The following is a 27,148-nucleotide window of genomic DNA, read 5'->3' on the forward strand; positions in this document are numbered from 1 at the left end:
AACCTGTCTACTGCCAAACATAGCCTCATAAGAACTTCTGCCAATTCCTCTATGAAACGATCGGTTTTTCTGTGACTGTATGAATTTCAACTCTTCTGACCATTTTGTGTTATTATCGTTTACCCAAGTAATCAGCATATCGCGAACATCTTGATTAGGCTCTCTCTACCGAGCCTTGGCTCTGTGAGTGTCTTGGTCGGCCAAGAACTATTTTAAGACCAGGCCAGAGAGTGGTAAGTTTTGTGATCACCGAGTTGACAAACTCACGGTCGTTACCACTGCAAAATATATGGTGAACCCACAAGACAGAAAATATCAACCAAGTATTCAGCTACTTCGTGTGCGGTTTTGGTCTTCAGTGGTCTCAAAACAAACACAAAGATCATTTGACAAATTATTTTGTCAAATGATCTTGATAGTTAAGAATTAAATTATATGGGCCATCTGGCGCTGTTTGCATATCGATCAGGTCAACTTACAATATCATAATTACAATTAGGTATTGGTTTTTAATGAATATTAAAGTGAATTGAAACTACCTGATATCTACAGTCCATGTATTTGGAAATAATAGGTTTTACAACTAAACCCTTCTTTGGAATCTTTTTCTTCAACTGACATGACTTACATTTACTAAGAAACAAGTTTATAATGTTTCGAGTGATGTTTGTGTATTTTTTTGTTAATTCATGCTCCATTCCTAAAAATTAAAAATATTTTCACCAAAAGAATAATGTAATTCCTTGTGATAAGAGGACGCGGTTTTAATTCAGCTTACAAGATTTGACCCATACCCTGACACACACAGATAAACACATTAACACGGTGAGTTAAATAAAAGCTTGTAATAAACTCTTTTAAATGTTAATGGTGTTAAATATTAAAAAAATTAACCTACCTTTTTCTCTTTTATATCCTGTATTAATCTGGACTGCATGCACAATATCGAATAATTGTTCCCGATGAACATAAAGTTTAATATCTTCTTCGTTAGTGAAGTTCCTCGTTTCTTCTGGCTATCAACTTTTCCTCCTCTTCAATACTTAGCAATTCATATCGATTCAACCTTCGATAAAGTTTTGATGAAAGTGGTTTGCCCAATATGTGTAATTCATGTGCTTCTTTAACTTCACTAATAATGTTTTTATAATCACTTTCTAAGAGGAGTGTAGACCTAATGTTTGATTCTATATAAAGTTTATTTAAGCCAATTCTTTTTTAAGATTGATTCATTCATTTTTATCGAATTTTTACTTAAAACTTTGACAAAGGACAAACAAATAAACAACTGCTGCCGATAAAAATAAGTAAGGTTATGAATTTTCGGGTTGTCGGTATTTATTATATATACGTGTCTTCGATGATAATCGTAATTTCGCGTCGCGTTTTTGAAATTTACACACGCGTTTTGGGTATATAAAATATATCCGTAACGCAATGTGGATAATTCGTAAAATCCACATCGCGTTGTGGGTATAAATTTCGGGCAGTGACCATTTTCGCCAATTGCGTACAACATATACCTATATCTTCTAAAGCACAGAGAGTTAAAAAGATACAAAACTGTTGTTAAGTTTTATTTTTAGACTCAGACGCCGTAATAACCTTAAAATTCTCAACTGGCTAAATATGGTCAGGCGAAAAAAATTACATTGTGCCTGTTTATATCATAAAATAATAAAGAATCATCTTTCCATTTATCTTTATCAGAAAATTTAGTTTCGAAAAGATGTTCATAACGTAAATATACATTTTAAGGGTACTTTGACTCCGCCTGTACATGGATCGGCAATGTATGAAAGATTCTTTACGTATAAAATCAAAGTCTATAACGCCTTTCCTTAGATCTTTGTCCCTTCCCTTTGAAGAGCTTATGATCGACTGTTAGTGGATGATTTAGTTGTGGAGCATGGTTTTGTAAATGTTTAGTTGTTTCGTGTGCTTGTTCATAAAAGGAAAGCGGTCTGCGTATAATACCAAAGCAGCAGCAGCACTTTGAAGACACTGCGGCGTTAACTTTACAGTGTTACTATTTTGCCAAGAGTTTGCAGACGTACTTGCATCTTTGCATCTTTATAGTACCCTTATTTAATGCTATAATTTTATTTCCTTTTTTATTTTATAAATGTCTTATTTTATATTTCATTACATATGTTCGTATTTTATTTATATTTCACTAAATTGTTAAGATTTATTGGTTGCTTTTGTTGCTAGCAATCCAAAAGTTAAATGGAAGAACACCGTATGCATATTTTTGCATGAAGTGAATTTCGTCTTTGCGAAAAATTAATTTTTAAAATGCTAAAATTAGGAAAAAGTTTTGTGCAGTTTCGAATAAATATTATTATAAGACACCAATTGAAATTAAACTCATGGACTACTAAACTTACCATATAATTTTATTCATTAGCAATGTACACGGTGCAATTAAAAAATTAAGTAACTATCCTAATAGTTAATCCGAAACTCTTAATACAAAAATATCTACAAAACCTTAAAAAAAATCATTATACTCTTATCACGATCACTTTCTGCTGCTGGGCAGTAATAATTGCGTAGTGGTCATAGCATCAGGAAACAATGAATGGTAATTTAACAATGGAACGTAGGCGGCCGTGATAACTCTTCCGGCGAACCATCGACCGTGCAATGAATTTACGGACGCCACCGCTGTTGCGATCGAGGGGCATTTTACGTACACATTGCCTTGCGATCCTTTGTCCACGTAAACGTGCAATACGCCTCCGTGTTTATTACATTCTTCAATTACATCGTCTCGGATTTCTATGTCCCAGGTTGGGTTATTCTCCCTAAAAAAAAACATAATTGTGAGCACAAAAAGTTAACATTATATCACAATAATAATAATAATTTTTAAAATGATGGGGATGGCAATGACACACCGATACTTCGACCTAAAAACATCGATATCGATATTGAATCCATACTTATTGAAGTATTGATGTTCGTTATCTAAACCTATTTTTACTCTATACAGGGTGATTTTTAAGTTAATACTTTTTTTTAACTGTGTATAGAACTCGGTAAAATAAACATTTTTTTCAAATAACTTTATTCAAAAAACCGAGAAATAAAAAAATTGCATTGCCAAAATGTTATAAAATGAGTCCAATACGGTCCTCTCTAATTTAAATAAGTTGTTCAAACTTGTCACCATTAACTTCAACACAACGATTTGCTCGACGTAACCACTGTTCCGTAACGGCACGCAATAGAGAAATCGGTTTTTGTCTAACTGTTGCCGCAGCCTGCTCAATACGTGCTATTAGTTCTTCTTGTGTGTCGATAGGCGTCTTAAAAACTAAACTTTTCATATACCCCCCACAAAAAAAAATCACATGGATTTAGGTCTGGCGACCTTGGTGGCCATACAAGTGGTCTATTTCGGCCAATCCACCGATTTGGGTAACTTATATCCAAAAATTCGCTCACTTCTCGTCTAAAATGGGCAGGTGCTCCATCCTGCAGGAGCCACATAGCTTGCCTGATATTCAGTGGTACGTCTTCTAACAGAACAGGCTATTTTGCAAAAAGTCCAAATAAACATCGCCCGTCAAACAGTCTGGTAAGATAAATAGTCCAACAAGTATCCCATTCACAATTCCTGCCCACACATTAGCAGAAAAGCGGTGTTGAAAATTGGTTCTGCGAATTGCATGGGGATTATCAACAGACCAAACATGCGTATTTCGAAAATTGTTAATTCCGTTTCGGGTGAATGTTGCCTCGTCCATGGCTAAAATTTAGTTCGAAAAATGTTGATCATTTTCATGTTGTTGTAGGAACCATTCACAAAACTGAACTCTGCGGGGGAAGTCTTCAGGCAGTAGCGCTTGGACACGTTGAACGTGAAAGGGATTATATTGATTCTCGCGCAATGTTGTCCATACTTTTGTTTGACTTAATCCGACCTGCTCTGCAACAACTCGAGTACTTGTTGTTGGATCTTCTTCGATGAGATTTAAAATGTGGTCTTTCCTATGAACATTTTCAGGTCTCCTTCCTCTTACTGCATGCCCTCCACGATGTTCCCGTAAACCGCCAGTATCCCTAGCCCGTTGAATAAGATTATGAAACTTCTGGGTGTAGGATGATTCCGCAAAGAAAAGCGGTCTGCGTATAATACCAAAGCAGCAGCAGCACTTTGAAGACACTCTCCATAAATAAGCAACATATCCACAAGTTCATTGTTTTCATAACGATGTGCCATTTTTCGGATTTACAAATTTAAAATTTTGGAGGTTTTCCTTTAGATAAATTTCTTACATGGCCGTTCCCTTAATTTTGATTCAATTTCGCTAACGGTGAAGTAATTGCAGAACGATCAGCATGAGCTGCATTAAATAGATTATAGACCTCCTGTTATCTACGCACCCGGTTTAATGAGTATTTCAATTCGTTCTTTCTCAGATAAATGCATTTTATTTAAAAATGATGCGTGAAATAACAACTATTATGACAATTATATTCCCAAATGCATGATAAACAGTTATCAAGTAGTAAAATTGGAAACTGTTTGAATATATAGAATATATCATAAAATTGTAAAACGTCAAAATGTGCAGGATATTCTATTTTAAAAAAATTGAATATTGACGCAATAGTTTCTACCGGAGGCAACCTACATAGAAATGCTTTATTTCAAAAAACGCGCAAATGACAATACTAATCGATGTGTCCAAAAAATAAAAGAAGAAAACAATACCAGAGTTTTAATTGAATTTGTTTAATCATTTTTATCTATACTATCCTAACTAACTGTTTAGGGTTGTTTTTTTTTTGTTAATTTTATAACAATATGCAAATTCTTAGCCTAACCTATTTTTTTCGAGAGAGTCAGGCTTTTAAAGTTATCCTATTATTAAAAGATCAACTTACGAGATTGGATCAAACATATTACTCAACATAAAACATTGAGTGGCGATAGGCGGTGCGGTACTAGTCTGCACTTGAGGTACCACGGGTTGTCCGGTGGCCATGCTGAGCGCATTAGCTGCCGCGGCAGGTACCTGCATACCCGCGGTCTCTGCCAGTTTAAACATGAGCTGAAGTCTTCCAGTGGCCCCCAAATCGATACCGGAACGGTCCAACTCGTCCGAGTCCAAAATCGATGGACCCGACGTTTGCAGGTCGATCCTTTCCGTCACGTTTCCTACTTTCATCGGTCTGCCTGCTAGTTCGAATCCGTTTAGTTGTTCCAGGGCCTTTTTCGCGTCGTCGCAGTTGAGGTACTACAAAGGTTTATTATTAAATAAATGCAACTACTACAAAGAAAAATGTATCGGGAAATAGGATAGCAAAGAAAGATTCTAAAGACAAAAGTTACTTACTGTAATGAATCCGTATCCTTTAGACCGGTTAGTTTCGGGATCCATTATTAACTGAATGTTTTCGATTTTTCCAAACGGTTCAAATATGCCCCTTAACATTTCTTCTGTGATATTAAAGTGTAGTGATCCCACGTACAGACGCATCGGTCCGGTCATGCCTTTCGGCATCAAATTGGGCATGGCGTTGCCCATTCTGTTTTTCTCGGCTTGGGTGTGTTGGACTATTATCGGAACACCCATCAATTTTTGACCAGACAATCCTAAAGCCTATAAGAAAAAGATTAAGTTGAATATTAGAAATGATCAATTATTACAGAGCATTTAGTACATTTTAAAGTTTATTTATTGACTTTTTTAAATGGTAGAAAAAAAGTAAAGTCAAAAAAAAAATATTTTTTTCTTAAAACTAAATAAAACCCTGTAGATCAAAAGAATCGGCGTAACACGTCGCTACCTAAAAATCCTAGCATTACACGCACTGTCGGCAAATGCCGTAACAGAACTATTATTACCTTGTTTGACTAAAATTATAACATATTATAATTTATTTGTTCATAACATCATCATCAATGACATATCATTCCATGAACTACCGAGACTGTTTGGCCAAATGTAACTGTAAAAAGGCAGGGAATGCAAGTTAGATAATGCAGCAAGACCTGTTTTGTATTTAAACATTTGGTAATTAAAATTAATGAAATTCTGCTACAGGATTAAAGAAAAGAGGGAAATATTATATATAAACTAATAAAATTTATTTAAGTCTGATGATTAATTCATTATATAAAGGTTTTGAAACCAAGACTCTGTGTTTCGTTTCTGTTTTGCTTTTTAAATTATATCAAGGTCTCTTGCAGCAACATAAACGAATTCTATTAAATGATGAACATGTTCAGTCATTTATTACAGGCTGAGGATAAATTGGGCAACACATATTGCAGGATTGTAAAAACTATTAGTAGGTTAGTTGTATGGGCGTGCCTCTAAATACCGGGTGGTGCGTCGCCGAGCGGAACATAGAAAATCCCATGTAAATTTTAAGGGGGTCAATTATTCGTTGCCCTGTACATTTTACAGAAAAAATGTAAGATAACTTTTTGAAGAGACCAATCTGGCAAACCTTCGTGCAAAGTTTCAAAAAATTTTAATAAAATTTCAAAAAATTAAAATTCAATTAAATGTAATTGCAAAATTACCAAATTTTCGGTTCAGGTAAAACCAGACACCAGATACCAGCAAACAATTTCTTATAAGGCTTTGTCAAATCTGACGTACAGCCGAATACAAGAAATGTTTTTTTTTTCGTTTTATCAATCTCACAACCATACATTCAAAGTAAGACCGTTTACCGCATAATGCCACTTATGACACTTAATTATGGCTATTTTTTCGTCGACTGAATAATTCATACTTGTTTTCAAATATCGACTGTCACTGATTTATTGACACTTTTCCTCACAGTCAGTGACAATATTCATTTGGCACCAGTAGCCCATTTGGTTTTACCTGAACCGAAAATTTGCTAATTTTGCAATTACATTTAATTGAATAATTCAAGATTCGCTTAATAACATTTTTTGAAACTTTGCACAAGGGTTTGCCAGATTGGTCTCTTCAAAAAGTTATCTTACATTTTTTCTATAAAATGTACAGGGATGCCAATAATTGACCCCCTTAAAAATTACATGGGTTTCCTATGTTCCGTTCGGCGACGCACCACCCGGTATATCGATTACTGACAATAGTCTTGAATTATTAGTTCTCGACCATTGAATGTTGAATCTTGAAAGTTCAATTTTCTTATTAGATGCTATAAAATTCAAACCGCTGAAAATAGATACAAATGACTTTCACTTGAAACTGTTTTATATTTTTTGTATGCCCTATGTATTTTTTGTTTGAGTACAGAAATATATGTTTTTTTCAATTGAATATCTAGTGACATGTATCCTTATTTTACCGTAAAAAAAGATTAAAAATAAACGTTATAAAGTTGGACAATATTTAACTCTGGGGGTTCAATTGAGTGTCCCTAACCGGCTACTCCACCTTTTAAAAATGTTTCAATAAAAAATTTACTGTCTGTGGATAGCTTTAAAAAAATTAAAATGAGAAAGTACCAGAGAATTATCTCTAACTTTAAACTTTTAGATTTTATAGTATATGAACAAATAAAACAATATACCATCAAATCGTTCAAAACGATACTTTTAAATAAAATTTTAATATAAGTTGTGTTTTGTTGCTTTATATGGTGAAATGTTTTATTATAAAAAGTGTTTAGGATAGTGTCACACCGTACTTTCATTCAGACGGTTAAACTACAGACCTAAATCATCGACGGTAATCCCTGAAATGACGGATAATTTTAGTCAACATTATTAACGAAGTAATAATGATTTTATTACGGCGTTTACCGGCAGTATATGTTATAACTAGGCTTTTGTTATAACGTGCGTACGACAAATTAGTGTGCAGCTAAGAATTCTGGATTGATACTGATGCCTTTGATATCAGTCACTGTAATTCCCAAAATGTGACTATTATGAATTGAATAAGTCATTACTTTTGTTAATAATATTTATGCCAGAAAAACCTTTACCTTAAATTTTCTCGAAAACCATCGCTTTGGGCGTTGTGCAACAAGAGTACCTTTTTTGTAGCAAAAAGTATGTAGTTGTCAAAAAATGAACCCACATTGCGAAAAAAATAAAGTCAAAAAGTTATTCACGAAACAACCTCCCTGCCCTATCAAAAACTGCCCTTTCTGACTTTCCAAATAAATTTTCAATATCATCATTTGATTTAGAGTCAAATGATAATAAATTTATGGAGTACGAAATTTTATCTCGTTTTTTAAGCCAAGAATTAAAAAAAAATCATTTTTTAAGTTCACCGTTTCAGTGCACTCCATTAATATGCATTTTGGCCCTATACTTATAGAAACTGCATTTACTATTTTTAGGAGTACTATCACCTCTCGAAATTTTTTACAACATTTCAATGACACCCTGTATGTATATATATTAAATAGTTACAAGGCAATCTTAGAACACTGAAAGGCTAAAATTAGTAAACAACAACTTTGTTTGAGTTCAACATGTGCACAGGGGCACGGGGGATGTTTTGTTTACAAATATATTCATTGATTCTTTGTTGTAAAGTTTACATGCATTTTCAAAAGAGGAAATTTTCAGCTACAGTATTGCCCATAAAAGTTGGAACTTTTAAAAATTTAAAATTTTTCCAATGTTTTAAATTTATATTTTATTTTTGTACATCCAATCAATAAACATATTTATAAGTAAACAAAAAAGCATACCAGAATTTCAACCTTATCTTGTTTCAGACAATAAGAAATACTTTAAATTTTTGTACTGGACAAAATGCTTGGACCTTTTTATAAAAGATGTATTTTACAGGCAGTCTTTGACACACCAGTGTGCAAGTGGGTTCTTTTTATTTATTTTATTTTGTGTTACCATGGGAAAAGGCAAGGCCTATTCCAGCGACATTCGCCAAAGAATTTTAGATTTTTACAATCAGGGTGTTAGGCAGCGTAATATTGCTCAGAGACTAAACGTTCCTAAAAACACCCGTGTCACGGATAATTAAGAAATATCGTATATTTGGAAATGTGGTACCAGGTAAAAGCACTGGAAGACCTAAAGCCACGACTGCCCGTGTAGATAGGCGAATTTTAAATATTTCCCAGAATGACCCATTTTTGTCATTCTTCAAAATTTTACAAAAATTAAATGAAGGTGAGCCTTCCAATATCTCTGCAAGAACGGTAAGAAGGCGATTGTGTTCTGGTGGACTTAACAGCTACAGACCTGCTAAAAAACCATTGCTGCGGAAGAAAAATGTCAAGTTACGCCTACAATTTGCAATGGATCATCTTAACTGGACTGTACAAGATTGAAAAAAAGTGCTATTCAGTGACGAATCTAAGTTCAATTTTTTTTCCAGTGATGGAATACTTCATGTAAGACGACCAAAAGGTGAAAGACTCAAGAAAAAGTTTATCCGACCTACGGTTAAACATGGAGGTGATAATTTGATAGTATGGGGATGCTTTGCTTGGTAAGGTACTGGGCCAATACATAAAATTGTGGGGAAAATGGATCGATTTATGTATCGGGATATTTTGCGAAATATAATGGAGCCTTACACATTTGAGTCTATGCCAGTAAATTTTGTATTCCAGCATGATAACGATCCAAAACATTCGTCAAAATTGGTAAAAGAATGGTTGGACCAAGAAAAGATCACAGTTTTAAAGTGGCCGGCCCAGAGTCCAGACTTAAACCCGATTGAAAATTTATGGAAACATCTGGATCGCAAAATTCGGGCATCTGGAACAGTCAAAAATGCTGATGAACTATTTCATAAGCTTGTTGAAGCCTGGACTCACATTGACAGATAAATAATTGAAAATTTGATTGAATCAATGCCCAGAAGAATGCAGGCAGTAATTAATGCTAAGGGTTACCATACCAAATATTAATTATAATATTATGGTTTCAATAAGTTATGTTTTATGTCGTTTTTGAATAAAAATCATTTAGTTCCAAGTATTTTGTCCAGCTTTTTTTAAATTTTTATTCCGAACTGCTACTGGTGCTGAATTTATGTCAACATTTAAATTAATTAACACTAGGTTTTCTTGTACAACAACTTTATAAAAGAAAATAAAATGCTAATTAAAAGGCACACAAAATATAATAAATTTTCAAAAGTTTCAGCTATTATGGCCAATACTGTATATATCAATACATATAATAATGTTAATTGAACTTATCGATGTTAGATTTTGGATTTAAAATAAAAATTAGAAATAGATATAATATGTTATTTTAAACGCAAAAATAACATCTTCAAAGAAAAAAAATTAACATTCTTATTTCTAAAACCGCTTCTGAAAAATTTGAAATCGCGACACCGCAGGCAAAAGCTGATGTCATCTTGCGAATGTCATCTTCACAACCGATTTTGTGTTTACATTCGGCATTTATGAAGTTCTGTGTTTTTTCTTTAGTTTTTGGTTGAAAAAGGTAGTAATTGCAGTGTTTTTGTAAACTGTTAGGATAGTAAAAACTTGTGCCGTACCATGGGAAAAAAGGGAAAAGCCGATCTTTTCACAAGTAAATACCAATATTATCATAACATGATCAAGGGACAACCGTCGTCATAAACGTAGAATAATAAAAACTTATTAAGAAATCTATAATAATTATAAAATATTTAATTTCCATAAAAATTCTTTTTATTAGATAAGTACCTTTACTCTAATGAGGTACGTTGAAACAACGCATAAACAGTTCATAACTGATAATATTGTTTATAATTTATTAATTATTAATACACAATCAACAATAACGAACTGAAGTCAGTTGATACAGTTAAAGATTTAGGTGTTCTTTTTGATACCAAGCTAACTTTTTTGCCGCACATTTTGGATATTATTAACAGGAGTATGCGTAGTCTTGGTTTTATCACTAGAAATAGTGTACATCTTTCACCTTATTGTTTCAAATTACTTTATTACTCTTTGGTACGTTCCTTGCTTGAGTATGCGTCTGTAATTTGGTCCCCTTATTATGATTCTCATATTGAACACCTTGAGGCTGTACAAAGAAGATTCTTAAGATCCCTTGCTTATAGAGCTGAAGTTAATATTTTTCGTAATTATTACATCGACTATAATGCTATCAGTGTCCAATTTAATATCCCTAATCTTGAAGTCAGACGGCATTATTCTGATGCTTTAACGTTTTATAAGATCTTAAATGGTTTATATCATTGTCCTACCATCTTGGAAGCAATTCCTTTTAACACCTGTCAAAGAAGGATCAACTCTTCTATGTTTCGTTTACCCTTTCATTCGGCCAACTATGGGTTTTTTTCTCCACTGACTAGGAATTTGCGTTTCTTTAATGAAAATAGTTTGGATCCATTTTCCGGCGGCTTACGGTCATTCAAATCAAAAATAAATAATCTTACACTTTAACCTATGTTCCTTGGATAGTGCTAAGTTTTTAGCCTTGTTGATGACTGTTTTTTCAGAGGTTTTATCTTGGTATATATATATTTTTTTTGTAATTTTAGTATTGTATTTATATTGCTATATTGTCTAGTATTTTGTATTATCTATTTTGTTTTGTAAACTGGCTCTGTCGTATATTGAAATAAATAAATAAATAAATAAATAATTTAAAGCATAATCTATTAATAATAAATATTTAACATGTAAATATTTTTTGACGACGTCACTGGTAAAGATTACTTGTGTCGGTAGAATCAACAATGCAATCGAGTGGCGTTGCGATGTTGTTGCCTTTTTCTCTAATGTGTGATCTACATTTATTTAACTTTAAATTTTTACTTCTTTATAGAGTATCTTATCATATTTTATGAAAAAAAATGCTTCATATTTTATTATTAGAATAGTATTGTTTTGCGCCTATCAAAATAAGTGACAAATTTTTATGATATTATAAAGTGTTTTTTTGTCATTTCTACATAAGCATTTAACATCATTGCATCAGAGATGTTGCAAGCAAACAAACTGCCCATAGTTCCACGGCAATGCTAATTCTAGCCTTTCAATGTTGTAAGAAGGCAATATTTCTGTCATTATTATAAATAAATAAATATTAGAAAGGTGAAGATTTCCTTTTATGACACGCAAAAAAGTACAAAAAAGACCATAATTTCGTAATTAACTTTACAGAATAATTTAGGTATTATTGTGGTTCTATACAGAAAGATTAACTTAATAACCTAAACCTAATAAGCTAACCTGTTATGGATAACAGAAAAAAACATTTTTTCCCTAATAAATAAAGCTAGATTTACTAGTCAATTAAATGTTGTTATTTAATTTTGAATGTACTGTGATGCAATGACTAAATCAGAAACATTCACTTACCAAGGCAACACTTTCTGGATCTTTAAACTCAATATAAGCAATTCCCTTGAACCTCCTGGTCTTATTGCACACAATCATCCTGACATCTCGCACCTTCCCCACCGAACTAAAGAATTCTTCCAGATCTCGGGCGCGTATCCGTTGCGACAATTGCATACAAAATACCGTCCGGGCATCGCGTTCTTCCGAACTTAACTCTTCCAATGGCGACGAGCTTCTTAGGCCCAAAGGCGATCTGGTGGCTTTTCTGAACGGCGGACGCACTGCTGCGGCGGGTGGCGACGGGGATCTTTTACGGCTGCGGCTTCGTTTGCGACTCCTGCTACGACTTTTACGGTCTCTGCTTCGGGTTCTTCTTGGCTCGCGACTTCTCCGTCTGAATCTGGAATGGGGAAGTTTTAGGAATTGTAGTAATAGTACATAAATCAAAGGAGAAAAACGCTAAAAAGTCTCGGTCTCAAAAAAATTCTTTAATTTGTTGAGTGGTGACACGTGTTTCGCTCCTAAGAGCGTCATCAGACCTAGAAAATAATGTAAACAAAACCAAATAAAATTACAAAAAGACCTTAAAGTAAAACAAAAAAGTATACCTCAAGACGGTTAAAAACACGCCCGACTGGGTCAAATATACACACCCACTGTACGGTAAAATATAAGTTTAAAAAACTGACGTCACAAATATATAAAAAACAATAACATAGAACTTGAATACAAAAAAATAATAAAAAGTAAAAAGGAACTATCGAGATTTGAACCTGCAACCTTGCAGCAAGACTGTTACCGTTTGCTGCGTTGACCGCTAGGCCACACCGTTCATGCGATAGCTTGAAAAGAAAGGAGGGGACTACAAGATGTTATTAAAAATGAGTCCCGGCTCAAAATTGAACACGTCGTTAACGCAAGTTAAAACTGGACTCTTCTTTGATCTCAAGTCAGCGTTTGCCAATCATTTATTGTCAACAGGTCATAATTTTTCCTACCTCAATAATGTGGCAGTGGATCATGACTGCCAGAAGGGCAAAAAGCTGGATCTTCTAGAGAATCTAGAGATTACATATCGCATGAACGGTGTGGCCTAGCGGCCAACGCAGCAAACGGTAACAGTCTTGCTGCAAGGTTGTAGGTTCAAATCTCTATAGTTCCTTTTTACTTTTTATTATTTTCTTGTATTCCAGTTCTATGTTATTGTTTTTTATATATTTGTGACGTCAGTTTTTTAAACTTATATTTTACCGTTCAGTGTGTGTGTATATTTGACCCAGTCGGACGTGTTTTTAACCTTCTTGAGGTATACTTTTTTGTTTTACTTTAAGGTCTTTTTGTAATTTTATTTGGTTTTGTTTACATCATTTTTTAGGTCTGATGACGCTCTTAGGAGCGAAACACGTGTGACCCCTCTAACAAATTAAAGATTTTTTTTGAGACCGAGACTTTGTGTTGTTCTCCTTTGATTTATTTATATCAGGGTCTCTTTGAGAATATGGACGACTTCTTTCAATTTGTAAAAGTACAGTCAACCTCGCAAAAACAAGGCTGTTTTAACAAAAAAATACCCTGTAAAATTTTTTTGCAGATCTTTAGACTAGCAATCAAGAAATAATAGCAACTTGAAAAATGTGGGATCGAATCGGACCGGCCTGCTGAGAAAATTAAAAATAATTTTGGATTTCATTTATCTCGAGAATGGTAGGTTTTTGAAAAAATTTGTAAGGCCAAAAATTGTTGGGGACATCGTTTTCTACAACCTTTCTCATTGAGTCGACTTGCTGCGATGAAAAGTACAAAAGGTAGATGGCGTCAAAGATCCCAAAAGTGTTTTTTTTTTGCTTTTTGGACTAGAATTTTTTTTTGTTGCATGTGTCAATGAAAAAGTTATTCGTCTCAAAAAATTCATATAAAAACTTTTTTGGCCTATAAACGGTTCCTCAGTTATAGCGGCTCACATCTGTTCCCGTAGAATGTCTATTGTAGCGGGGTAACTAACATTTTTCGTACGGCACCAGTTTTACTTACATCACCTTCCCCAGCACCTTGAATCGCTTTTTTCCGGTGCCAGAATTGGAGTAATATCCCGGTTCTCAATCTTGAAACTGCCATTATTACTAAAATATTAATTGGCCTTCGCAACTCAGACGGAATGTCCGAAAATACTAGTAAAGGATCAACGGCAGGGTCATCGTCAGAATCCAGTGGAACAAACACTTTCCAATCAACCACCAAAGAAGAAGACAAAATATATTATGCATTATAAAGAATTGCAGGTACTGTAAAAGTGTTAAGACAATACAGGGTTTCCGGAAATTACGCGTCAGGATTTCGGTTGGCGATTCTACATGAAAAATTAATGCAACAAACTTCTATACAATTTTTTCGAAAAAAAGTTATGAAAAAAAAATATATTTTTTTTTAATAACTCTAACTTTTTTCTAGTGTGCCGATTTTCGCCAAATTTTGCATGCATGTTACTAGTGTTTCTTTGTATCCACCCTATTAATTTGACGCTAGTCGTTAATGACAAAAGGCTTAAGCTATCTTTCACTTTAGGAAAATGGCTTGGAACTTTTTTGTTTTAATCTTTTTATAAATTTGGATGTCAAATTAGTAAAGAGCATCAAAATATCTTTTTTCTAGAGGTGCTCTTGTTGCATCATTGTAGAATTAACGGTTTCCGAGAAAAACGACTTTAAACATTAAAGTTGGCCTCATCAGAAAAAATTATATTTCGAATAAAATTGCCATTGTCATTGTTGGTCTCAACAATATGCTCTCAAACTGCACTCGGCGGTCAAAATCGTCTTCTAACAATTTCGGTATCAGTTGTACTTTATAAGGATAATATTTATTGACAGCTACTATCCTTGAGGATAGTAGCAGAACAAATAGGAATATTATAACAGACAGTAAGAAAAGCACTGAAAATATATAAACTCCATCCATAGAAAATGCCGATACTTCAAGAATAAAGAATAGAATTTTGTGAATTCATGAGTCGTCAAGACAACGCCATCTCTAATATTCTGCCGAATATCTGCTTCAACGATAAATGTATGTTTATTTTTTCTAAATCGAAATGTTAACAATCCAAATTGTCGATATTGGAGTGACGAAAACCCGCATATTTTTCGAGAAGGACATACACAATATCCCCAGAAAGTCCATGTTTGAGCTGATATTTTTGGAAATGACGTCACTGGTCCTTAATTTATTGAAGGAAACTTAAGAGGTGATCCGGACCCTAATATGATTAAAGACAATATTATACACTATCTTATTACCAGAAGGTAATTCAGTTAGGATTTGTTAACATTCTAGCAGAAGGGTGCACCACTTCATAATTTTCTTCCTGTCCGACGGTGGTTGAACGAGAGATTCCCGGATAAATGGATTGGCAGAGAGGGACCAATTGAATTGTCTTCAAGATCAGCGGATTTAACACTCTTAACTTCTTTCTTTGGGAACATCTTAAATCCATTATTTATAAAACACAACCTGCAGATCTTAAAAGACAAATTGCAGCAGAATGCCAGTCAATTCCCAGTGAAGATTTCCGAAATTTTAGGGAGGAATTCAAAAACAGACTTTTAATGTTATTTATATAAAAATGGACAACATTTTCAGCAACTTATAAGATAGTGCGTAAGTAGATCCGATGTGTTTTATTGTAGAGATTTATCTTTCGCAAATAAAAAAATATTTTTGTCGAATTAAAATAATCAATAAATAAAAAAATCAATTCTTTAAACTAGATCTTCCTGTTATTCAACGATTTAACAATTCTAATGATTTATACTACAAGGGAAATCAATGCAATAGTTTTTTTAAAAACACTATCCTGAAAAAAAATCTTAATGCAGGCAAGTTTAATTGTTTCTGCAATTTTTTAAAACGCGATTATTTGAAAACCTCTAGTCAAAAAGCAACAAAGTAGGATAGCACTGAAAATAGAATTGAACACCATTTAAAACAATGTTCTACTAAATTCCCATTCTAACTGCAAGAAAGATATTAAGAGTGGGCAGCTTTCAAATTGACATTCTGTATACAGGTAGGAACAATATTAATATTGTGAACACCGAGAAACCAGCTGATTCTTCGTCATTCCGGAATGACACGCACCGCAAGACATCTCGAAGGTTAGTTAGAATCTTCCGGAACAGCGTTCTGCCGAGTATATAAAGAGCCGCATCGTTGTTAGTTCAGTGAAATTCGGATTATTGGCGCGAGATTTAAAGAGTTGTAAATAAATACAGTAAAAATAAATATCTGTAGTAGTCGTATTTTCGTAGTGTAAATAAATTAGTTGACTATTTTCGATTGTTTTCATTCACACCTAACGAACGGGAAAAATGCTTCAAAATATTTGAAAGTACCCATAAATTATTATCTGCGATATTATTAGAGAATAAAGAGGAATTTGCAGATTTCTGTTAACTTGGTCATATTTATACATATTTACAAAACAATGTTAAATAATGTCTAGTCCAACTTGACATACTAATGAATTTTGAATTAAAAAAAATGTAATGTTTTTATATTATGGTAAAATTGCCTATCACTAATAAGATACAGGTAAGTAAGTGCAGGTTCTGTAATTAATTCGTTAATTTACCTTTAATTTTTTAAATAGTAATGAAACAAACTCTAAGTCACAGAAAGTGACTTAGTGGTTGTTTCATTACTAAATGTAAGCCGGTCTCTTTGAGAAAAACTGGACTATTTCTTGGAATTTAGTTTTTTGTAGCAATGACAGATCTTGATAAGTACCAGTTTTCTTTTAAATTAACTAGTTTATGCGGCTATAATTACTCAAGGAAAACATAATATGATAATAATTCACATGATATCGCCGCTGTAACAAAATTGGAAAAGCAACAATTAATTTTTTTTCCAGATCTGTTCAAAATCTACAAAACTTATAATTTTATGCTTTAATGCGCTGAAAATGTCTATTTTTATAAAACCAATTTGAAAAGTAACAAATCTGGGTGTAACATAATAAAGCTATATATTTTTACCTATCTCTCCTATCCCTGGATCGGCTCCTGCTCTTAGACCTTACCGGTCGTCTACGGTCTCTAGATCTGGACCTTCGATCTCTGGATTTACTAGATTTCCTATCCCTCGATCTGGATCTCTTGTCTCTAGATCGAGACCGACGACGATCTCTTGAGGATCGTCTACGATCCTTGCTTCTGCTCCGTTTCTTCTCATCGCGGCCCTTCCTACGGTCCCTGGAACGGCTTCGGCTTTTCTTTACTCTGCTACGGCTTCTGCTACGAGACCTACGGGATCTTCTACTGTAAATCAAAAAGTTGTTTTAATTAAAAATAATTTTGGATTAAATTCGTAAACTTACTCGGAGGATTTGGACACGTCGCCGTTTTCTTTGGTTTTGCCATTGACTGCATCATCCTATGAACAGCAAGAAGACCACGCAGAAGAAAAAAAAACAAAAGGCATTAATAAAATTCTGATAATTCTGCTCAAGGGATTAGAAAGTTTGAAAAATTAACCTATATAAATAAACTTTTTTTAGATGAGTAAATGAATTGAAAAACAAACTACAAGGAAGTGACAATAGGTTCTTTGGTAAAGTTATGTAGTTTATTGGGCCAAATGCAATCAGTGGAAATAGACCCTTCTGACCATAATAAAAAAGTTCTATTTCCAAGGAAATTTATATTAAGATTTTGTCATTTTATAAATTCTTTTTAAAAAATGTCACTTAATTACACCAAAAAAAAAAAGAGTAGTGTAGATTTCGCGCAGAGCATTGTATACAGCAACTACTCCGTATTATTCTATACTCATAGATTTAAAATTAAATTCTAACCTTTTTAAAAACTGAAACCAGTGGTACTGGTAAATTCAAACCCAAATTTCTAAGTTTTAGCCTCCACAAACCGCTCCATTAATTCCCATTCCCTTGTAGTTTGTTAATTTTATATGGATATATGGCTGAATGATACAAATAAGTAAAAAAGTCTATTTATTCATGATAAAAAAATTTATATGTGCATCTCCTAGAGATCCTGGTTGTTGAGGGCCGTCTAGCCGTAACTAGACTTACCGTCCAAGTGAGTTCAAACTACACATATAGTACGTTGTCGCAAAACTTCAAGCATCCCGATCACAATAATTCTGAAAAAATAGACCGGGTAAGAGGACTGTCGCTCAAAACACCAATTTTTTTTTAGGAACAGATTGGGTTCAAGTTGTTTTAGGGTTTGGCAAAAAATGCCAGTTAACAAATACTAATTGTATACTATTTTAGTTCAATATTGTCCTACAGCATTTTGGGGGGTAGAAAAGCTCATTATATTTTAACAAGGAGGAATCTTAAATCCACAAATAGGAAGCTATATTTTTACCTTTAAAGCACCATATAGATGAAATTTAAAGCTCTCTGTATACCTGAAAAAGAAAAAATGCCAAACCCCAAAAAAACACAATTTTATCAACAGGAGAGAAATAAGTATGACAGTTAAGAAAATTTTATTGTTGGTTTTTACAGCATGCACAGAATAAGATGATTTACATCTCTAACAAAGTAACCATGGAATAAACCTTATATGGGATAAATGAGAAAAAGTTAAGTATTTACCTGGTCAGGTAAAAACGCTGTTTTGTATTATTTTATAACTTTAACAACAGATGGTAAAAAAACTTTTTCCTATTTAACACATCAATTACCTGCAATTTATTTCATATTACTATTGCTAACTCGATTATGGAAAGAGTCAAGTTAAAATAGAGAAAACAGGTTTTATGGTGGAGTTATAGAGTTGCCACAAACCTATTTACTTTGATGAAAACCATTTTCTGTAAAAAATAATATACAGAAAAATTTTATAATTCTCACATTGCTTTACCATGATATTTTTAGTTTTGGAAATATCAATAATGACTTTTTCAAATGCGTTTTTGAAGTAATGTGCAACTTAAAAAAAGGATATTTTCAAATGTTTACAGTATAAACATACCCTTCATACTGCAAAAGTATAGTATTTTTTCACTGCAATATAGGTTTTAAAAAATGGTTAATACAACAATTGAATCTTTTAAGAAAATGTTGATGATGTACACCAGGTATATATTTAATTTAGGAAATAAGCACAATTTAGCAGTCAACTCTCAACATGTTTAATTCCATGATATATCCATTAAACAATTAATTAATATAACATTTAAACAAAAGCTAAAATAAAGTTGTACTGAAAATAACTACCAAATAAATATGTAATGCCTAAACTCAATAAGTTACTAGTTTGCTCATGTATTATCTCCATATACTTATGAAAATTAGTATACCTTATCTTTGTGAAAAAAATCCAAGTTTTTACTGAGAAATTTCTGATGAGAATAGCAGCACATAAAACATTTTAAAATGAAAAAGGCCAAATGAAGACCATCTTTAGTTTCCAAAAATGGTATTTTGAACAAAAGTTTTCGTTGAATCCATTTAAGTTAATGGTTTTTAAAATATTAAATAAATTTTTGGCAATTTTGACATTTTCAATGTACAGTATACTCGCGGTAACGTGAACTTACGATTTTATGAACAACTCATTAATGTGAACACCAATATTTTTCTATGTTAATTCTATAGTGTGAACAAACCCATATTTCGATAATGTGAATTTTAAGAAATCTTTAGTAATCCTGTGTAGACTTGTCTAGGCTTGTTAGTGGATATTGGGTTTATGCATTTTAAACGTTGTTTGAAGAGCACAAAAATGGTATGAGTGTTACTGCACTAACAAAGATATATCAAATAGCAAAATCAACTATTTGTGCAATTAAAAATAAAGAAAAAATTCTAAAAATTGTTGGAGAGAGTTTAAGACCTAATAAAATAAAAAAATGCACTTTAAAAAGTGCAGAAAACCCCAAGATGGAAACTTTGCTGTATAAATACCAAACAGCGTGAACGAAATTTGCCAGTTACGGGTGATATGCTTAAAGAAAAGGCTCTAGATTTACATAGAAAATTAAAACTCAACGATAAATTTAATGCAAGCGATGGATGGCTTCAAAAATTTAAATGGCGATATGGTATAAGGCTGCTTAAAATTGCAGGTGAAAAGTTGTCCTCGCAGCCTCAAGGCTTAAGAAAAAAGATGAAGCAGCCTAATCTTAGTGAAGATCAAATTTATAATGCAGATGAGACGGGTTTATATTGGAAGTTATTGCCAGATAAAACCTATGTTGCAATTTTTGAAAAAAGGGCGCCTGGTCTAAAAATAGCTAAACAAAGAATAACTCTTTTGGGGTGCACAAATGCTACAGTATCACACAAACTAACGCCTTTAGTACTAGGAAAAGCAAAATCACCCAGATGTTTTAAAGGATTTGATAATCGAGTCATCTATAAAAGCACTAAAAATGCCTGGATGACGCAGGAAATTTTTAAAAATTGGTTGGTAAGTGAAAGTTTTGTTTGCTTTTTAATTTTTTTAAGACTAAATTGGGTTTTTAGGTTAAATCATTTTTACAAAGCAAAAACCTTCCTTTAAAAGCTGTTCTCCTGTTAGACAATGCCCCTCCGCATCCACCGGCAGAAGAATTAAAAACTTCTGATGGACACATTTTTGTTGTCTACATGCCCCCAAATGTTACACCATTAATTCAACCATTAGACCAAAATGTTTTGCGAATAACCAAACTATTTTGTAGAAAATGTCTACTAAGTTCAATTGTATCAAAGGGTCAAGGAGTAGCTGATGCCCTAAAAGTTATAACTTTAAGAGATGCTATTATGCAATTGCATATGGCCTGGCAAAAAATAGAGCCTTCACTAATTTTAAAATGTTGGAATAATATTTTGGGAAAAAATTTGGAGGGGGATGACCTACCTTTAGCTCGACTAAAAGAGATGTGGGAAAATGATGTTAGAGCAGCTGCAGTTAATGAAACCATTACATTGCTTCAAACAATTAAACAGGTATTATTTAGTGCTAGTTACTCCTTTTAATTTTCGATTTTTGGAAATTAAAAGAAGAAAGTCTGTAATAGTTTTAGAATTTCATTGAGATATGATTGTTTTTAGATTGATTATAATCCCAAAGACATTGAGGAATGAAATACAGACGCAGTGGAGGAAAATCTCGATAGCAATGATATAGAAGATAGTGCCTGCCAGATATTAAATTTTAAAGAAAAAAAAGTTACGCATTTGGAGGCTCTTGCAGCCTTGAAAATTGTCACACAATGGGCCAGTCAAAACTATGTCGACATAAAGGACATATTACACTAAAAGGTTTAGAAGAAAAGGCTGTAGCCTTAAACCTGTCACAAAAAAAAGTGCAAACAAAAATTACATCTTTTTTTAAATAAAACTTTTGTATAATGCTTAAAACTGTAATAAATAAATTTATAAATAAATACAAACATAAATAAAGTACAATGTAGTTCCATTTTATTTTAATTTTAGCTATTTTTAATATAATCTCCATAATGTGAACATTTTAGTAATGCAAACTAAGTCGAAATTTTTGAGTTCACATTAACGCGAGCCTACTGTATTTTGAAAACAAAAAAATTCTGAACTGTGATTATTCCTTAAAAATACATAAAACTGCCCTATTTTTTATAATAAACTATTCATCACTAAACTGGTATCACTTACAAACCTTTATAATGTGTTATAAGGCCAACTTTTCTCCATTATATTTAGATCTTCTTGGGTGATTAAGTAAAACAATGTAAAAAAGTTATAGCAGCACCCATAAAATTCCAGAATGATAAATATAAATAAATATATTGCTGAATTGAATTATTTTTCAAATGACACATAGAATAGATTTATTTGCATACAATTGATATCACAAAATATGATTTTGCTATTAAATTGTGAGTTTTGTTAACAGACTTAGGTATATACTGGATGTCTTTCAAAGGTTAGCTATTTCTATAAAATATTATCAAATTATGTGGCCTCATTAATATACAGGAATTAAAAATATTCATTCAACAGCTTTTTAAGATGAATAACCTTTCGACACCTACCTGATATTTTTTGAGATTTACAAAAGATTACAGTAATGGACAAAAGTATATAGATAAAGAATATCCAAAGAATTATAACACAATGCTTCACCCAATATACCTTTATTTAAACCCAAATATAAAATAATAATTCCTCAGTACCTAACTGTTATAAAATACAAATTACTCATATACATCAAGCACTACAAAAAAATTTATTAAATGTTAAGGGACAAAAATATTTAGACAAATGTAAAAAACTTAAGAAATTAGCTGAAATTCTGCAAAAAAATGTTTTTGTAAAATAACAGACTTAATACTTTGTCGCATAACCGTTATTTTTAATAACGGCCTGGCATCTTCTCTAATAGTTTGTTGATATGTATCAACAAACATGATATATCAATTTCTTTCCATTTTTCATCCAAAGCCGTGAAAAGCTCAAGAGTATTGGAATACTTTTAGGGTTAAGTGGAAGACTAATTGACTGGCTTTCTTTAATTTCATGATCAACTGTGCCCTTTTTTGTAAAATAAATGCAAGATTTTTTGGAGTATTTGTAATATACTCGCCGGCACAAAATTCCGCCACCCTGAAATATTGGCCAAGTGTGATGTTTTATAAATTTTTTATTTTTAATCAGATTCTCACTATTTTGCCATCAGTTTTTAGATACATTTGTTATGATTTTTTTAAATCATTTTGTAAAGTAGCATTTTTCGATTAGGCTATATTATACAGGAGTAAAACAAACTGTTGGTTTTTCTCATAATTTCAAAAGACCCTGTAGGAAAATTAAGGTGGATAATTCTGTTTACATACTGTTCCTTGTAATCTTTGATGTATTCTAAACATTTCGATTTTTGATTCATTCCATTATCTCATTTCTGCTGCGAGGTGCAAATTTTTTATTAAAACGCTGATTTGAAGCTTATTTTTAGATAATGAATGTCAAGTTTTCGGTTAAAAATGATCGACGTTGGCTAAGGACGCAATTAATGTGACATAAAGTTTGACAGTGTCACTATTATAATTTGTTGTGTGTCAATATGGTATTAACTCCAGCAGACGTGAGTAGAATTGTTGCGTTAATAGAGGGATGGCCGTAGCAAAAGTTATGTCGCCCGTACTCTGAGATTTCCGCGGTCTACAGTTCGAGATGCCTGGAATAGGTATTTATAGACGGGAATTTTTACTAGACGACAAGGCTCTGGCAGAAGAAGAATGACCACTGCAGCTGATGATCACTTTGTCACCATTAGTTCTTTAAGAGATCGAAGATCTACTGCTGTGTGTCTAAAAACTGACTTGCGATTACTTCATGGAGTAAATGTAAGTGAAAGAACGATACGTAGAAGGCCAGCAAGATGTCCACAATTACTTCCTCGGCATCGACAACATCGACTGAGGTTTGCAAGATCGCATTTTGAGTGGACTCTAGAACAGTGGGCAAACGTACTATTCACAGATGAATCCAGGGTTTGTTTAAGGACGCCGGATGGTCGTGAGCGGGTATACAGATGTAGAAATGAAAGAGCATATCTTTGTGGTGACTGCACCATTTCAGAACAAATCTCATATCGTGGCGGTTCAGTCATGATTTGGGCGGGTATTTCTACCAAAGCACGCACCAATCTTGTATTTATTGAAAATGGAGCTCTAACCGCCCACCATTACATTGAGGAAATCCTTGGTATGTTGTCCCATTTGCTCCATTCATTGGGAACCAATTTACATTAATGCATGATAATGCTAGACCTCACGTTGCACATGTAGTGAGCGAATATCTGGATGAAGTTGGACTCCCAAGATTGGAATGGCCCGCATGTAGCCCGGATCTCAACCCAATAGAACATCTTTGGGATCAACTTAAAACGGCCGTTCGTCGTCGTCCTGTACAACCACAAACCTTGCAAGACTTACGACTAGCGCTGATCGAAGAATATGAAGCTATTCCTCAAGAAAGAATAAGGAACCTTATTCATTCGATGCCGCGAAGACTGCAAGCTGTTATTGCTGCGAGAAGAGGAAATAGACGCTATTAAAATTGTTTTTTTTTACTTAACTTTATGATATACCTAGTGTTGGTTTCTCTTAATAAAAATACGCTTCAAATCAGCATTTTAATAAACAATTTGCACCTCGCAGCAGAAATGAGATAATGGAATGAATCAAAAATCAAAATAATTAGAATACATCAAAGAATACAAGGAACAGTATGTAAACAGAATTATCCACCTTAATTTTCCTACAGGGTCTTTTGAAATTATGAGAAAAAACAACAGTTTGTTTTACTCCTGTATAATATAGCCTAATCGAAAAATGCTACTTTACAAAATGATTTTAAAAAATCACAACAAATGTATCTGAATGAGATCATATTGTAAATGTATCTGAATTCATTTACAATATTATCTCATTTTAATTTCCAGCCAGGTGGCTGAGAATCACAGTTTGGCTATTTTTCTATAGCTGAGTATTGTAACATTTTAAAATATTTTTATTTTAATCTGAGAAGTAAAATATTATATTTTCTTACTTTTAATTCACCTCTAATAAATTTATCTCCTATAATGTATTATAAAGTTAGTTCTTGAGTACCAATTTTGCTTATAGCCTTATAAAGATTTTTGAAAAATGTCACTTCCAGATATGGGATCAGTTTTTTTAATATAGGGTTTTTTTTAAATCACTAAAATGCATTGCTATCCTCTATTATTATGTAGATAGATTTTCCAGTTAAAACTAACATTTAAATGGTCAAGAATTATGGCATAATGATCAAAACTAATAAAATATTACTTTTTTAGGATAAATATTTATTCTCAATATTTTAATACATTTTTTTCTCTAAGTATGATTTTAAGTACTACAGAAATTTAAAGAGGGGTAAAAGTCAATGGTGGTAGCTAAACTTTTAATTATTATTGTATTTGAAAGTTTGATTTTGAGTGCAGATTTAAGGTGTTAATCAATTTTAAAGGTTTTATATTTAATCCATACTTAATATAGAGAATAAATAAAGTTTTCTCTCCCCCTTTATAGGTTTTTTAATATATTTTAGAATGGGAACAAAAAGTTTACTGCAAGCTAAATAAAAGATTATTAGGATTTACATAAAGAACTTATTGTTAAATATTTTAAACTCAATTATCTGTAATATATGAACCATATGATAATATAAAATCAGAATAACCCATCATGCATGGTATGTCCCAATTTCACTCTATTTGAAGACATAAATGCAAAGAGTTATCTTATGTCTCTCCCAATGATAAAAGTAAAAATTAAACAAAAACTCCATTTTATTTAATTAACTGTACTTTTTAATCAGTTCTTCCATGTGGGATCATCCGTTTATTGTGCAGGAAAGGATGCAACTGTGAAGTCCACTCTCCGCTCTTGTTACCCTATGACGAGAAAGTACCCATGAGCGAGGATATACAGTGTAACAATTCAATCAAAATAAAACATAATCAAAAAACTTACAAACTAATTATTGTACCTGGTTTAAGGGAGGGAGCCGATAGCCCATTTAAAACGAATACCTCACAAGTCTAAAATACAAAATGAGGTTGTGATGTTGAGAGAGTCCTAACTCAATTAATATTTAAATAATGCCCCTGTTCATTTTTACATCTTGTTAATATTAGATATTTATCAGATGATTAAAGTATAATAAGAAAGCAATCAGCTGACAAATGCTAATAATCCAATACATAAGTGAAAAGGAAGAGAGGCTCATAAAATTATGGATCAATAAACAAGCTATAACAATAAGAATATTATAGCCATTTATTGCTCGCATAAAAAATTACATTTAAAGTTGGTTCATGTTCTTTTTAGTTAATAGTAATATAACGATCGAACTTACCGACTTCCTAAATGGGGCTTCTAGCATCGCCTCAACGTCAAGCTCGTCAGCCATGTTCCTGTTATGATCAGTAATTATTAAAGCTAATAAAACCTGATTAAACCGAGTTATTTTGAAGAAACCATAACCAACCTATGGTATGATATAATGGGCTTAATCACACTTACTTAATTTTACCGATAAAGCACAAAAGGACTAAGTCAACCAAGAACTTCAGAAAATCATCAACCAACAAACAACAATGGCGAAAACAGGCGGAAGGAAAATGGCGAAATTCAATATGGTCGGCAACAAAAGAGATAGAAACATGACATGCGCAATGTCAATTTTCAATATTCTAGATGTCCGCGCATTTCAATGTTGCCAATAGAAGAAACGTTCTAAGAATTCCTGTCTCAATTAAAGAGCAATTACTACATCGCATTAATACTACATCAATAAATTATTAAATCAATAAATAATAACAAAAGATTTTTCTGCAAATTGGAGCAGATTGTCAATCTGGGTAGCCAGGTGGATAGAACGAAGAAGAAAAAGAAGAACTCGGTAGGACAAATGTCAAATTTGGCTTCTCTAAAGCACATTTTAGCGATAAGCGCCTTTAAGCGTCTTTAAGACATGTCAATCGAGCGATTAAGTCATGACGTCACCGTATAAGCCGCTTTATGCGTTTTTTAGCGGTCTCCCGAGGCATAACATCTAAAACATTTTACCATAAAATTTACACACATAATTAATTATAACAAAACAGATTGAAAAAATTTAAAAAAGCATATTTTTGATAAATTTGATTAAAAAATAAGTAAAGCTGTCAATAAAACAGAATTTAGAGGAAGTAAATTAAAATATTTAATAGGGAACAAACTAAAACACTAAAATAATGTCAGAGCACAGGTCAAAAGGTATCATTAAAAAAATCGTCAAGGCTATAATATGCCCTGGATAATAAAAGTGATTTTAATTCCTTTTTGAATTTCTTAACTTCTAAAATTTGTCTGATAC

At 32.7% G+C, this 27,148-nt stretch overlaps 1 protein-coding gene and 1 long non-coding RNA gene across 4 annotated transcripts; both read right to left on the bottom strand.

Annotated features, from left to right (window-relative positions):
* Positions 1 to 2,378: 2,378 nt before the first annotated feature.
* LOC126743618 (RNA-binding protein 39) lies at positions 2,379 to 26,463 on the bottom strand. Of its 3 annotated transcripts, none has more exons than XM_050450804.1 (8): positions 26,314 to 26,463; positions 26,147 to 26,204; positions 17,642 to 17,697; positions 17,301 to 17,579; positions 12,286 to 12,667; positions 5,352 to 5,618; positions 4,900 to 5,252; positions 2,379 to 2,810 (listed from the first exon to the last, which is right to left on the bottom strand). In XM_050450804.1, the coding sequence occupies exons 2-8, from the start codon at positions 26,198 to 26,200 to the stop codon at positions 2,525 to 2,527; spliced, it is 1,677 nt and encodes a 558-aa protein (XP_050306761.1). In that variant the 5' UTR covers positions 26,201 to 26,204; positions 26,314 to 26,463; the 3' UTR covers positions 2,379 to 2,524. The 3 variants fall into 3 exon arrangements, with proteins under 3 accessions (XP_050306761.1, XP_050306759.1, XP_050306760.1); XM_050450802.1 differs by having other exon boundaries at positions 17,301 to 17,582; XM_050450803.1 differs by having other exon boundaries at positions 17,301 to 17,582; positions 26,279 to 26,362.
* LOC126743619 (uncharacterized) lies at positions 18,262 to 25,589 on the bottom strand. Its single transcript, XR_007662932.1, has 2 exons — positions 18,657 to 25,589; positions 18,262 to 18,426 (listed from the first exon to the last, which is right to left on the bottom strand). It is a non-coding gene; the product is annotated as an uncharacterized LOC126743619 (long non-coding RNA).
* Positions 26,464 to 27,148: the final 685 nt, after the last annotated feature.

Source organism: Anthonomus grandis, chromosome 13 (genome assembly GCF_022605725.1).
Source record: "Anthonomus grandis grandis chromosome 13, icAntGran1.3, whole genome shotgun sequence".
In the NCBI taxonomy this organism is placed as follows: domain Eukaryota; kingdom Metazoa; phylum Arthropoda; class Insecta; order Coleoptera; family Curculionidae; genus Anthonomus; species Anthonomus grandis.